General features: G+C 36.3%; 1 protein-coding gene across 2 annotated transcripts; it reads left to right on the top strand.

Annotated features, from left to right (window-relative positions):
- Positions 1–9,943: 9,943 nt before the first annotated feature.
- On the top strand, positions 9,944–14,927 carry LOC131663097 (glutamate receptor ionotropic, kainate 2). Of its 2 annotated transcripts, XM_058933192.1 has the most exons (9): positions 9,944–10,056; positions 10,124–10,303; positions 10,739–10,965; positions 11,983–12,092; positions 12,180–12,373; positions 13,258–13,360; positions 13,434–13,626; positions 13,749–13,943; positions 14,018–14,927. In XM_058933192.1, the coding sequence occupies exons 1-9, from the start codon at positions 10,003–10,005 to the stop codon at positions 14,298–14,300; spliced, it is 1,539 nt and encodes a 512-aa protein (XP_058789175.1). In that variant the 5' UTR covers positions 9,944–10,002; the 3' UTR covers positions 14,301–14,927. The 2 variants fall into 2 exon arrangements, with proteins under 2 accessions (XP_058789175.1, XP_058789176.1); XM_058933193.1 differs by lacking the exon at positions 14,018–14,927 and having other exon boundaries at positions 13,434–13,591; positions 13,749–13,870.

Genomic DNA, 14,927 nt, shown 5'->3' with positions numbered 1-14,927 from the left:
AAAAATAAATATTCTATATTCTTATGTTCCGTTGTTATCTTTCTCATTTTTTATGATTTTCAACCCATTGTCCTTTTTATCAAATTTTAATTTCAGTTCAGGAGTTGACATAATTGAAGTGAAGTTTACAAAGTATGTAAAATAACATAAAAATATTTCAGTGTCTGTCTGGAAAACTGTAAGGATAACGGTAGAACTATTAAAATAATAGAAAAAGGAAAAATCAATAGAGAAATGTCAATAGCACTCTCTGACACACACATATATTTTTTAAAAGCGCGTAGTATAGAAAATACTGAAGAACGATGAGCAACTTGTGACTCACATGAAAAGTTAACATTGTATAAAGTAATAGCAACATCAATCTTTCGGTAATTCGGAAAAGTATTCGGTAATTCGGAAAGCATTACTTATTGACAGTTTAAATGATCAACTTGAATCTTTTAGATTAATACAATAATTTTTAATTCCATATATTTTTAATCAGTTTAAAAATAATAATGGAGTTCTCAATTATTGCAATCAAATGAAACAGATTGAGACAAATGCATCGAAGTATAATAATCTCGCTTCATTGGGTATGTTACTTAGCATTGCGTCAATTTTTTGTAAATATTCTATTCGTTCGTTTCTTTTGCTTGTTTATATCGCAGCCTTTCTCAAATTTGATTAATTGTTTTTCACGTATTAAATAACGTCTGTACGTTCATTTTATTTTTCAAATTAACCGACGTCGTTGAAATTGCTGTTATTTGAAAATGATACCGTTTAAAAATCAGTAGTACGTTAGACATATGTGTATAAAGTAAAAGGTTATTTTAAAACGTTGCAAAGGTTACTTTTAAAAATTGATCTAAGAGGGCAAAATTTGTCTGTTGGAAGAAGTAATCGAGGGTGGTGCTTAATTCGGTCAAGTTGAGAATTTTACATTATTTAAAAAATTCTTTATTCATATTTTCTGCGCTACATTTAACGAGTACTGTTACCCTTGACGAACTTATAACGTAAATAGTTGATTTATAAATTGTACATTTATATATTTATAAATGTACTTCATTTCCAATCAAAATTTATAAACTTTGTATTTTTTGGAAAAAATATACAGACTCTATTCAACCAATGGTCTGGCATCGCTATAAGTTGCGTAAACTATTTATAATATACCCTCCATATTTGTTACAACATTTTTCAAAAAGTATCAATGTACAGAGATGTGCCGTTGTGGCTGCGTCACAGTTTGAAATGCGTCTGGGGCTGACACATCCTCGGGGTTTCTTATTCGCTTTAACTGTGACTTCCCGTCTAAGTTATTTCATTTGTTTGATTATTGTTGATTTAAAAGAGATAGAGTGACACTTTTCTATACTCTTACGATTTAATTTTATTCCACGGTTGAAATTTAGCTGCAAAGAATAGCAGCCTCTCTGTAAAGAGTATCAGGTCCAACTTAACAATATCTGCTTGTCTACAAGAATAAATGTATGGATCTAAACGATAGTAGTACCTACACACTCAAGAAATGGAGTTTGAATTGGACCAAACTCTAAAAGGAAAATAGAAAGTGACTTTAAATTCTTTAACTCTTTACTTTTGGTTGAGAGCTTGTAGCTTATTCCACACTACCACATCTGCACTTATTCCTTGACTCGGCTGCTTGGTTTTCTTGGTTTCTTCGCTTACGTGCTTAATTTCATGATGAGAGATTGATGAGGGTACTAGTGACTGTTCTAAAGTGCTTAGTTCTCAGGTAAGAGAGCTCCATGCTGGGTTGTGCAGGCCAGGGTGTTTCTAGGAAGTCTCCAAATTTCCCTCAAACTCGAGCCAAACGTTTGCTTTTCCTGGAAAGAACAGATTTTCTAGAGGACGATTGAAGGACACACTTTTGTTAGTGTCATGGTCACGCATAGACATGATTGTATGGAACGCTACTTAGCGGCCGTATAATTTTTATTATTGATTACTACAAATTTGGTTTTTGCGCATTTCTGTGGTATCTGTGCGTTTCATCGCAGAGCGCAAGATATTTCTGTTGGTTATTATTAATTGTTTAGATGTAGATACATTTTAGGGTTCTCTCGTTTATCTAGACGAAAGTCTTCCAGCTGTGTGCGACCTGGCGTAGGTTTTTCCCAGCCAGAGAAATCGTAGTTCTAAGAAGCCTGGATTTCCAAACTTTTTATACATTGGCTTTTGTGGCGCGAACAGAAATTTTAATGCCTGGCTTTCTAGTCTTTACAGAAACTCGAAATTTCCTTTTGAAGTTTAAGCGTTTGATCTTTCTTTCGGCGGGAAGAGGTTCTCTAAAATTTTTTCCTTTTTGTTTATTGTTTGTGCATTTACGAAAAGGAAACTACGACCCGCTGTCGCGCAGACATCGATAATTCTCTTAACAAATAACCCTGCGGTTGTTTGAAAAAATAACCATTTATCTCACAAAAGATTAATGGTTATAGGGAAAATCGAATATTCGCTAATAACATAAACAAGAGTCAAATTTTAATTTTCCATATTCAAATGAAAAACAAAAATTAGCAATTATTTAATTCCATCATAAGTTTGAGTATATTCAGGCTGATTAGAAGGAGGATAGATAAAAAGTTTAAGACTGAGAGGTAACGGTAACGCGCTTTCGAGATAAATCGCGAATAACCCTGCAAATCGGTATGAAAATTGAGACTTTCAACGATTCGTACTGACAGATAAACAATTGGGTGAAGTTGTTTGTCCGAGGCTGTACAGCTATAGCAGCTGACCGTGTGATTTTCGTGTCAATAGAACAAGAGAGGCTGCTCGGTGGGGACGCGCATGCAGCTCTATTTTTCTCTCATCAAGTCGATTCGATAAATCCGAGCTCGTTCGGACCGATTTCCCGACTGACCTGACGCTAGCCCCTTGAGCGCTACTCTCTCTCTCTCTCTCTCTCTCTCGCAGGCCGAATCGAGAGCAATACGCCGATACACCCGAGGCTTTTTCGTCTTCGGCCGGCGCGACTTGCCTCGGGACTCGCGCGCGACCTGTGTCCCCCTCGGTCTCTCACTCGCGATCGTTATTGTCCATTAGAGCGGGCTATTTGCAGCTCGTCAAAAGCCGGCCGCGCGCTCGGTGGGCCGCCCCACGCAGCCGCCGTCCGTCTGTTTTAAATAATCGAACTCGCAGTAGCGCTTATCACGCTTATCCGTGGCGAGCGCGCTGGGAATAGCGCTTGCGCGCCCGAACGATACGCCTCGGTCGCATTATTTGATCAAGATAAATCGTTGTTTACCGCGATAGTCGCCTATGGACTTCGTGGCGCCTGCAGATAAAAACCGTCCCGCCAGCGTTCTCTCTCTCTCTCTCTCTCTCGCTCCTCCTAATGACCCGGCGAGCGCGCCTAATGCATCGAGCCACGTTACGCGCGTATCCCGGCTGCGGCAACCGCCTTACGGCCCAGGCGCTCTTCGCAGCGCGAACGGCCTTATCGCGAAGGCCGGTCCAACTAATCGGAACGCGCGAAGAGCATCTGTAACGGCGCCGGACAGCAATAACGACGAAGCGCGAACGGGGAGTCATTCGGCCGAGCCTGCCCGATTTGCATTTTCCGCGAGTGCCACGCGCGGGCTGACGGGGTCAACGCGCAGCATAATCAAATCAATAGCGGCTGGTGAACGAGGCGGTCCCGTCAATTTGTTTTTAACGCGCGCCACGTGCAATGCGTCAGCGCCGGACAGCTCATTAGCAGCATCAATATCGTTGGGGCACTTCGGCGTGGACGGACAGGCCGCGGGCCGCGGACGCGCGCAGCCCTTGACCCGGAACCATTTCGTTTGGCCGCCCCCGCGCGATCGTAATCATATCGGCATAGGCGCGTAATTACGTTACGTTCGGAGGACTCCAGCGACGAAGTCGGCCTGCGCGCGCTGACATTGGCCTTGCGCGGCCAGGAGGATCCTGTGCGCGCGATGACCAATCGAGTTGGCGGCCCGCATAGGAAAGTGCTTTGGGAACGCTGGCTCCTGCGTTGACTGCCGATATACGGCTGCCTCAATATGCAAACCATCTCGAATCCCCATTCGCGATATTCAACGATCAATGCATACAAAGTGCCCCGCGTTTATTATCTATTTCCGCAAAGGAAACATCAATTGAGGATATCTAGCATAGCTGTCAATTTAACTTAAATCGTTTTGTGAATTAGTTAATAATCCCAGAAGTGCGTTAAAAACAATATAGCGCCAAATTTACGTCTACGCAGCGTTACGCTCGCAATCGCTTTTCAGATATACATTTTTCTTTTTTCAATAGACTCGCCCGGCTGCCCATTTTCGTTAGCCCCATCGTTCTCCATTTCAATAACATCGTTGACGGTGAGATGCCGAATATTTTCAACCGCTACATTCCCATTACCGGCTTCTCCCCACACGCGCGTACAGGCAGGATCGAACTGGGAAATTCATCAAATTCGCACTCGTCTCCTCGCCGATTACAGTCGGCCGCCCCTCGGCGAAAGTTTTTCGCAGCCGAACCAGGTTATAATTAAACGCGGGCAGATTAATTTCTCTCCCCGGGCTCTCTCGCTCGGTCCTTTTGCTGTGGCTTTTCGGTCGTCGTTGTCGTCGAGGGCCGTCGTTAAACCAAAGCCGCCGGGGGAGCTCGCAATAAGAATAATTAAGACAACGAGGCGGCGCGCGCGAATCATTAGGCAGCGGGGCGGAAGCATAAAAAGAAAATGAAAAAAAAAAAAAAAAAAAAAGAGCGAGAGAGAAAAGGAGGCGAGCGGGGTATCTGACATATGTTCGCAGGCCGAAATATATACGTATATACACGTTACGGAAAGCAGGTCGGCGCCGCATCGCGAGTATTACGCAAGTTTCGGTGTAGCCGTAGCGCGCGCGCGCGCGCCTTGCTTGCGGGACTAGGAGGAAAAGTTGGCGAAGTATCCGCGCCTCGGCGTCGTCGGGGCAAATTAATTTTGATGAGTTTTCGCGTCTGCGCGCGTGCACGCGCGGGCGAGAGAGAGAGAGAGAGAGAGAGAGGAACGGCGCGTCGCTTTTATTTCTCGCGCGGCTGTATTATACGGCTAAAACGCTCGCGCACGCTGTTAGCTGCTTCCGCGCGCCAGACGTATAATTATATCGACTGTGCGCATTAAACGCTGGCTGCCGCTGTAACGAGCCGACGGAGCCGATGCCCGCCAAGTTTTTCAATAATCCTCGTCCTGGTAACTTGGCGTCGTCGACTAAAACTCGCGAAAAAAGAAAGTCCGGCCTGCTCGCGTCCAAGCTTTCGTAGCGCGTTATTTAGCTTCTACTCGAGCCGCACCGCGCTCGAGCAAGTGGCAGGCGAGGCACAGCTGAAGAGCCGTTGCTCGCAAATACGCGCGAGGGGCGCTCGACTATTTTTCTTCTGGGGGACGGGCGATGAGGGGGGGGGGGGGGGGGGGAGCAAAACAGCCGGGAAAAGCAGCGCGGATCGACGGTTCACCTTTCCAAGTGTACGCGAGTAACTGTAAACATCGCTCTCTGGCTGCCAGTTGCGCATCGAGCCGTAGGCATATAGACGCGCAAGCTCTCGAATGACGTGCAGCTCGCGAGCTTTTTATGTGCACCTGTACAACCGGGCTTTTACGCGTTTCTTTTCCCTGGACAGTCATTTTGCGAGGCGTTTCGCTGTGCGTCTGCCTGCGTGTGTGAACCTCGGGCGGACATCGCAAAAGGTCGCTCTCGCGCGCGCGAAGCCGAGAAACACGCGAGCAGTTAAAAAAGCACGTGCAATGATGTAACGATAACCTAAGCTCTTTCGCATCCTTTTTATGAACTCTTACTGCTAACGCGAAGACGGAAAGAACAAATAATAGGACTGAAGGCTGAAGAATTAGATAAGGCTAAGCTCGCCGATTGAAGCTTTTTTACACGAATTCAAGGCTTTTTTTAAGACTAGATTATATGCTTTATTCATTTTAGATATTATTATTTTACGTACATTACGTGTTATGAAATTATAATTTACTTTGAAAACATGAAAACCCAAATTGTCAACTATTTAATTTACGTCCGTGAAACGACAAGTATGAAGTAGTGTCCTTGCAGTGATGATTAATCGGGGTTGTCAGCGACTGGACCCTTTCTTCCTTGTTTATCTCTTAACGCAATCAATACACGACCTTGCTGCCCACACTCCTTCCTTCCTTATATATCATGACTCCTTCGAACCTCGTTAAATACACAATTCTTTTACGCCAGCCACTTGGTAACTTGATTAAGTTAAATAACTAATTAATTAAGTTAATTAACTACTATTGATTATTTTCAAAAAAATAATAATATATTTAAAAATTAATATTCTATATAAAAAGATTTATTTCTTCATCTATATAATTATTCAAACTCAATTAAGCAAGCTCGAAAATAAATGATCTAACATTAATATTATGAACGAGTAGTAAGCATTTAACTGTGTTTTAATGAAAATAAAAATTTTTATTAGCGCAACATATGCAAGTTATGTGCAGTAACAGCAATGTAGGGGCGCACCTGGCATCACGGAAAGATATATGAAGTTGAACTAAATACACGAAGGGTACGTATAAAACTGCCTTAATTACGCAGAAAACAATAAATGTTCCTACTTTTTCAAATCTTATGTACAAGTGAAAACGGTGAACAATGCGTTTAAAGTAAATTCAATAAAAATTTATTGTAATTAATATTTTTGAGAGTGAACGCAAGTATGTTTTAATTAAAGCTTCGTAAGTCTGATCTACTCAAATTACCAGAAAACACTTGTTCCAATGAAAACCTTAACTGTCTACAAAATGAAGACCGCGTATCAGTCGAAATATGTTTTCCGATGCTCCGTGCGCGGGAACTTGACTTTATTCCCGCTCGAGAAATCGAGCATACTTCAAATCTCGGCCCACACGCGTCGTATCAAAAAATAAAGTTAGATACATGCGCGAGAAAGTGATTTCAGCCTCGCGTGGTCTCTTCAGCCTCTTTCGCTTCACTCGGGCGCAAACGTCTGTACGAGGCTGAAATTACTTTCTCGGACCGGTATCCGAAAGTATTAATTCTTTTTAATGTGTTAGCAGTGAAACTTGGATCCAAAAATGGATAAAGTAACTAATTTAAATCAATCTAATTTTACATTCGTCAATACCATTTTTTTCTGTAATAGTACGTTTTACTCTTTAACTTCAATTTTCAGTGTTTGAATAAGAATATCTATAAGAATATCTTTAGAATGTTTCAAGTCAAGATAAGGTTGGTTCATGCAAATCCGTTTCTGGTAAAATGAAGGATTAGCAATGCTACAACTAAGTAATTGGTACAAGTTCTTAACTTCATTTGTTTAAATCTTAAAGTTACTATGTGACTATGTCCAATACTACAATATCTAAGCTACCATGATAAATAAGTGGTAGTACAAACATGAAACCCCATGAATTTTAATGAATTCATCACGTTATGCAGAACTTCATCACTCAATGTCGTGGATAATTCCAGTATTTACACAAACATCACGCGAATATCGATTAATTATACTTCAAAGCCGTGGGTATATGGAAAGTATAATTGTGAATACACATAGTACATGCGAAGTTCATACTTTTTTCAGGGAAATGAAAACGCGAGTAATTGCACTTTGCCGATGCGCATTATTAATTCTAAAATACGCTGATCCAGACATAAAGCTTTCGTATCAATAACACTAGAATTGTCTGAAATAGATGCTGAAAATTGTTGGAAGATTCGTAAGATTTTGATGTTTTGTAAAGTATGTTACAGACCGATAAATTTGAGAAAAAAAAATTCAATTGCTTTCTTGTAAAAGCACAATAATTTTGAATTCAATATTTTGAGTAAGCATCGAACTCTTATATCAATTCCCTTTTGTAGACGAATACAGACATTCTATTATACATATAACATTAAGTAGAATTCATGTTTTTACAAATCATACTCTGTCAAGTTTCTAGACAATTTTGTTCCGTATATACTTTTGCTAACAAAAGAGTATCCGTGGTTTTAACGTATCGATTATTGATGTTGATAGGGCAGGTTCGAAATTTGTACACAAAGAGAACAAAAACGCAGCAACCAGAAAAGCCTTCATTGAAAATCGATGAAAACGATAAAGAAGAAAAATATAGGAATCATAGGGGTTCGGTGGAGATCGATCGAGCTGCATTATTGCTCGTGTGTTCGTGGTGGACGTCCCTACATTTTGTTTCCGCGTGACCACTAAAGTGTTGAGCGAGGGTAAGTTACGCCCCGTTTTTCCGTGTCACTGTCTTTCTTCTACGTTTGTCAACGCGTGACATCTAAAACGTCACCCGCGTATGTCTATCCATTTTTTTTTTGCCCCTCTTATTGAAAATATATGCTTACGTATGTGAACTCGAAAAGGCTACGTGGGGTGAGCAAATGAGTGATACGCGAATAGAGTCAGTGTTGATTTGCGCGTGCTCCGTCGCACTACTTATATACTTGTATTCAATTTAGCTGTTACAATTTGTCGTGCGTTTCATGACATTTCTTTTCAAATCGTTTTAGCTTTAGAACATCGACTAATTAGTTTTTGTATTTGCAAAAATAATATCATCTATTACGATTTTTCGAAAATAAAAAAAGTATTGTAACTTTTTAATGTTCAAGTTTAATTTAGATGCTATTTAGTTCTAAATGCTTGAATTACTTTATATCAAAATTGTGGAAGCTTGGAAATCGAATTAGATTTAGTGTTTGTAATAGAGACTGTAGAGTGCAGTTTAAACTAATAGTTCTATATCGTACGTAAAAATGAAAGTATAATGTCCAGAGTTAAAGTGCAACACACTCCAATAATACTACAGTAAAATTGAAAAAAGTAAACAAATTTTCAATTTTGTTTTTCAACCGAATTATTTTCCCCATCATATTGTAAATTAACAATTGAATAACTAACAATATTATGACTTTCGAAGCATCTTAACGTAATGCAGCGTTCGAATTTCATCCTGGGAAATTATAGTCGGTATAAATAAAATAAGCATATAATAGCGTTTCGTTAATTTACTAAAATATCATCATTTTTATTTAATAAATACTAAACTACTAAAATAAATATTCTGGTTTTAATCGACTTCAATATTGGTTTTTAAAATATTTTTGTATTCAATAAGTGTATTCAATAAATGTATTCAATAAGTTACAGATTTATTGGTAAAAAGAGAGACTGAATTTAAAAGCACTAAATGAAAATCCAGAAAAATAGTGAATATGTAGATTATTGAAATGAAATATATAAATTGCAATTACACAACAACTGAGTTACTACCAATTTTAGATTTACTATGTCACTTTACTTCAAATGATAATTATTTCAAAACTATTTCACTTTTTGAAATATAACTAAATGTTTATATTGAATTTCTTTTATCGAGTACAATCGAAAGTAGGTATACAATTATCACGGAAGATAAAAATTAGAATCTTACTTCTAATCTCTTCAGTTTGGAAATAGTTTATTTTTGAATTTTTGAAACCTACATTTTACGTATATTAGTTATCAATATCGATAACAAGAATTATATAATAACTATGAGTTAGATAATTCATTTGTATATTTTTTCTGTAATTCGTAATTAGTAAGCTAAAATAAAATCTTGTACGTAGTTATAGAATGCAGTTAATGACTTTTTTGTAATCAATAAACGAGTAAAATTTGATTGCTCGAGTAAAATTCGATTTTTGCATCAAATGAACTTATTTTGGCAATGATATTCAATTTTCATTACAGTTTATTATCGCTAAATATTGCAATTTAATTAGAGATTTTCAGCTTTATTTCCTATTTGTTTATTATCAGCATAAATAAGAACGCGACATTTTTATTTATCGATAGTCTTTATACAATTTTTCGTTATTAAATTCAAGGTATTCGGCAAAATGAAACTATAATTGGGTAAACAATTCAATAATGGAAGAAAATAATGAAGATGGTTCGACAAAAAAAAAATTAATTTGAAGATTATTTAAAAAAGGTATGGAGCCTGGAAATTTTACTTTTCCGTCGCATGTTACGGTGACCACGTACTCGGTGAGTGAAATTACTATTTATAAGAACGAGAAAAAGTAATTGTTATTAATTTTCATTTACTCTCAAGGATTGGCCTTATTCAAGATATAAAAAATTAGATAATGGCACGTATGTCGGGGAAGGGTTTGCCTTTGAATTATTGGAATTGATGGCTAAAAAATTTAAATTTACTTATACGATCATACCACCAGATGTAGATCAGATTGGAGATGAAAATAAAGGCATGATACATCAGTTATATACTAAAGTAAGTTTAATTTTCTCATTAATTAATAACTCCATTTAAAATTTTTTCGTTATAGAGAGATATTTGCATAATCGAACATTAGCATATAATTAAGTGATCTTATTTGTCTTTTAAAATTAGTGACTAACGCGGATCCTGTACTTTTTGGTGATAAGTTTACAAGAAAATCAAGAAAAATTACTTATACATAAAACTATTAGTAACAAAAAAGACATTTTTAACGCAACTTTCATTAATGAAAGTATAATTGTCGCAATAGTAATTAAAATACTTTCCATATGTGCAGTTAATATGTAACTTAATGAGAAATTGTACAAAATAATAATATTTCTTGATTTTCTGCAAATGGATATGGTGCTCATTATAGTTTGAATTATACAATAATTCTTAAATACGTCATATTGGAATGATTTTTTATGGCATATCTTTTCCTAGCAAGTAGATATGGCTGTTGCTTTTATTCCAATTTTAAGTCAATTCAGAAATTTTTGTGCATACTCTACGCCATTGGATGAAATGGACACAACTTTTTTAATGAGAAGGCCACCTGTTTCATCTACTGGATCAGGATTATTAGCACCGTTCAGCGCTAAAGTTTGGTTTTTCATACTAGGAGCTTTATTAATTGTGGGTCCAACTATTTACATATTTATTCATTTGAGGTACGCACTACTTTAGTACATTTTGAGCTATCATGAAGATTTTATATGTGATAGTCATCAAATCGTTAATTTTGCAATTTATGATTTCTTTATCTACTTTATTTGTTGACTTAAACTAACTGAAAAACGAGATTTGCAAATTTTAGAAGATTGTATTTAATATAATTTATATATCGATTTTACAAGTTAAATTTTTTTCTATATTCGACGTCTCTGGATGATCGCTTTTACAACAAATTTTTCGAATCAGAAATTTACGTCTCGAAGAATGTGTCCATTTTTTTTTCTTTTTGCATCGTCTCATTGGAATTTCTCATAAAATTAAGGTGGAAAAAAAATCCTCGGGTGAAAAAAGTACGCGCTTCGATATCATCTTTAAGAACTTTGCGCAATTTCAAAATTATCAGAATAACTGATATTTATAATTCTCTTCAATATAATATCTTTACTAGTTATATATAAACAGTATATTAAAATACATCACTAATTTAAATATCAATTAATTTAAATATGTAACTTACAAAGAAAGTTTCGTGTCGTTAAATCGACGATTTTAAAAATTTTAGAAAATTATTATGCATAAAAATATGTCGGAAGCCATAACTTTTAATCCAATTTTCTTAATCTTGTAATAATAATAGAGCTATACTCAAATTCATACAATACTATAATCTGCAGGCAGACCTTTATGATAGAAACAAAATTTGTTCATAAAAGTTAAACTGTTCAAAAGTATTTAATGTGGCGCTATTTTTGTCAACTAATATAAGAACTATAATTCATTCTTTGACACGTTCAAAAGTTCTACTTTGCTAAAATTTTAACAAGTGAATGTAATTTTTCATGTGGAAATATCGTTAGTTAAATGCTGAAGTAGTATCGGATTTGTTGCATTTAATATAAACTTGATAACTGATAAACTTTCATGTATTTCCAGAAAATTTCATAAATTCCCGACACCTTTTCAACAAGGATAGAGTTGTAAGACATTTATTTTGATACATTATTTTATTATAGGAAAAAACTTGAAGGTGATTCACGTGCTGATAAATTTACTTTTCTGACTTGCATGTGGTTTGTCTATGGAGCATTGCTAAAACAAGGAACAACCGTAGCTCCAATTGGAGGTGCATTTTTTTTAGATTTACGTGATTTAAAAAATAGCATATTATTATTTTTTGAGAATTGATTAATTATTGATATCTTTCTTACAGATTCTACGCGATTGGTATTTGCTACTTGGTGGATATTCATCACCGTTTTAACGTCATTTTATACAGCAAACTTGACAGCTTTCCTCACGTTGTCTAAATTTACACTAGCTCTAAATAGTTTGGACGATTTAGCGGATTATCATTACCAATGGTTTATAATTGACGGACGTTCTATAGAAAGAATGATGGCTTACGTAAGTAAAATTGATCCTACAATTTTGCTTCCTTGGAAAGGAAGCTTTGTTTTCGGCTTTTTCAATAATTGTTCCTTTTTCGCTGTAATTTTTTAAATTTTATCGTTCGCGGTTCCATTCTTGTTTTTTTTTTTTGATAGATCTACACGTCCTGAAACTGTGTAAATTGATATTTTACCATAGAATTATTGTCAGAAGCTCAGAATCATCGTCAAAGTCATATTTTGATGACGTCTGTCGGTGGGGATGTATGAGTGTATGTGTGTATGTGTTCTGTCAATCGCCATGACTATTCCAGTCGATAGATTTTGATGAGACTTTTTTCATATGTTTTGTTATGGTGGAAGGTAGGTGGGAAAATATTTTTTAAGGCAAATAACCGACTTAAAAAATATTTTATACCCCATTTTTAGGAAAAAGTTCCCATTTTTAGGAAAAAGTTGTCAATTTTTAAAAAGTGATTTTTCTGTAAAATTGCTATAACTTTTGATTGAGAACGTATTTTTCGTCATATGAAAGCTTGTTTTAAAGCTTTTACAAGTAGCTTTTAAATGAATCATTGCATGATTGAATAATCGATGTATATCAAAAGATATAGTACTTAGAAGAAACCTATTTTCAAAAATTTTATAAAAAACACATCCAAGGAAGCACACCGCCAGAGCAGCTGGCAGCGTTTTTTAATCTGAATTATGATTGAAAGCTCAGAAGAATTCAATCGATTTGAAAATAAAACACACCTCGTTAAATCACCGATTTTCCTGTAACTTTAGAAAATTTATTATAAATAAAAATATGTATACGTATATGTTGTATACATTATCAATTAGAAATGCACAATCACGTTGTGAAAATTAAATAATCGACATTTTTTATTATTACAGAATTTCATTCAAACTAAAAGATTGTCAGAAACTAGACGATATTATGGATTCGTTTACAAGAACTATGACATGCCGTATGCAACTATATTGAAAGAAGCTACTTGTCAGTAAAATATGTAATCTCTACTCAATATAAAATCTGAAATGTACATGATTAAGATGATAACTTTTTTCAGATGGTAAAGTATTCGTCACCGATCGTGTACTCGCGAAAATGGCAATTTTCGAAGACTATCGAAATAAAACTAGACTTGGAATGCACGAAGACCAGCGGTGTACTTTTGTTACAAGTGAAAAGAACGTGCTACCAATCGTACGAGCTTTTGGATTTCAAGTAAACTCGAGCATCAAAGCTTCTTTGGATAAAGAGTAGGCTCCCTTTCACTTTTAAGCTGATACATTTTCAACTTCAATGGAAACGAGATATTGCACTTTACTGAAAATGCGTAAAATTGAAAATAATACTCGTCGCTATTATTTCTACTCCGCAGGTTTATTAAAGCAGTCGAATGTGGTTTAATAAAACAGATTAAAATGAAAAACTTAACGGAGGCTCAATATTGCCCGCTAAATTTAAGATCCAAAGAGCGACGATTAAAAGTTTCGGACCTTTGGATGACATACAAAGTTGTGTTTTCCGGTATGGGTGTTGGTTTCATGATATTTATATTAGAACTGTTTTCAAGGTATGTGAATTATCCAAACTTGATCGATAGAGAAGTGAGCTTGGAATAACGTACTTGTTTTCGTTTTGCCTAAGGTTCATCCGCAAGTGCATGTACTCAGAATGGTTCCATTGTTGTTGCAAGGCTCAGATCGGTGCCACCAGTTCACTAGACGATTCCTGGTACACGAGGAAAATGGGTTCGAGCGATTGGACAAGAACTCCACCACCGGTTTATCAATTCAGTCAGGAATGGACCCGCAAAACCTACTCGATCAACGGTCGTGATTATTACGTTATTACCGAGGAAGGAGGCGACCGACGTCTCATACCAATAAGAGCGCCATCAGCTCATTTATTTCAATATTATCTCAATTAAAGTACCGTAGCTTTCCCTCTGCTGAATTTCTACGAGTACTTGTCAGACGGATTTCAACTAACCGCTTGTTGTGGTTTAAGACGGCATGGATATTTGCCATAAACTGTTCGAGAATAATTTTTTATATTATTCAACTCTAAATATTTCATCTTCAATTTTTATTTAAAAATAACAAATAATAACATCGTTATGTATTACGTTCAAAGATAAAAAAGCGTTGCTAGGGACTTTGTTCGTTTGTTTTAGTTAATTGAATACAAGCTTGACTAACAAAAACCAAATGTTGAATCTGATTAATTTTTTCTCTTGGAACAGCATGTGCGTCGATGTACGTTGTGGTTTTTCCCAGACTTTTCGAAATCCAACATTCAAAATATTGCATTATTCTCTAACGGCAAACAAAGCTAACCGTTTCAAAATATAACCCTAAAAGGCATTTCAAAAAGAGCTGAGTTTGAAGCGACGCGGTGGGCTGAAACGCAAACAAAGCGAATTTCTTTAATCTAAAATTTATACTGTATAAGCCTCCAATCCTACAGAATGAATATTCCAAATACGAATAAACAGCTATTAATGGATGCATGGCTTAGTACTGCTAAATGAAATGATTTTTGAATCATCAAGTGA

This window comes from Phymastichus coffea, unplaced genomic scaffold (assembly GCF_024137745.1).
Source record: "Phymastichus coffea isolate CEN01 unplaced genomic scaffold, Cenicafe_Pcof_1.1 PCOF00031, whole genome shotgun sequence".
NCBI classification, from domain to species: domain Eukaryota; kingdom Metazoa; phylum Arthropoda; class Insecta; order Hymenoptera; family Eulophidae; genus Phymastichus; species Phymastichus coffea.
The sequence above is the reverse complement of the archived record's forward strand: the minus strand, read 5'-3'. Positions and strand labels throughout refer to the sequence as shown.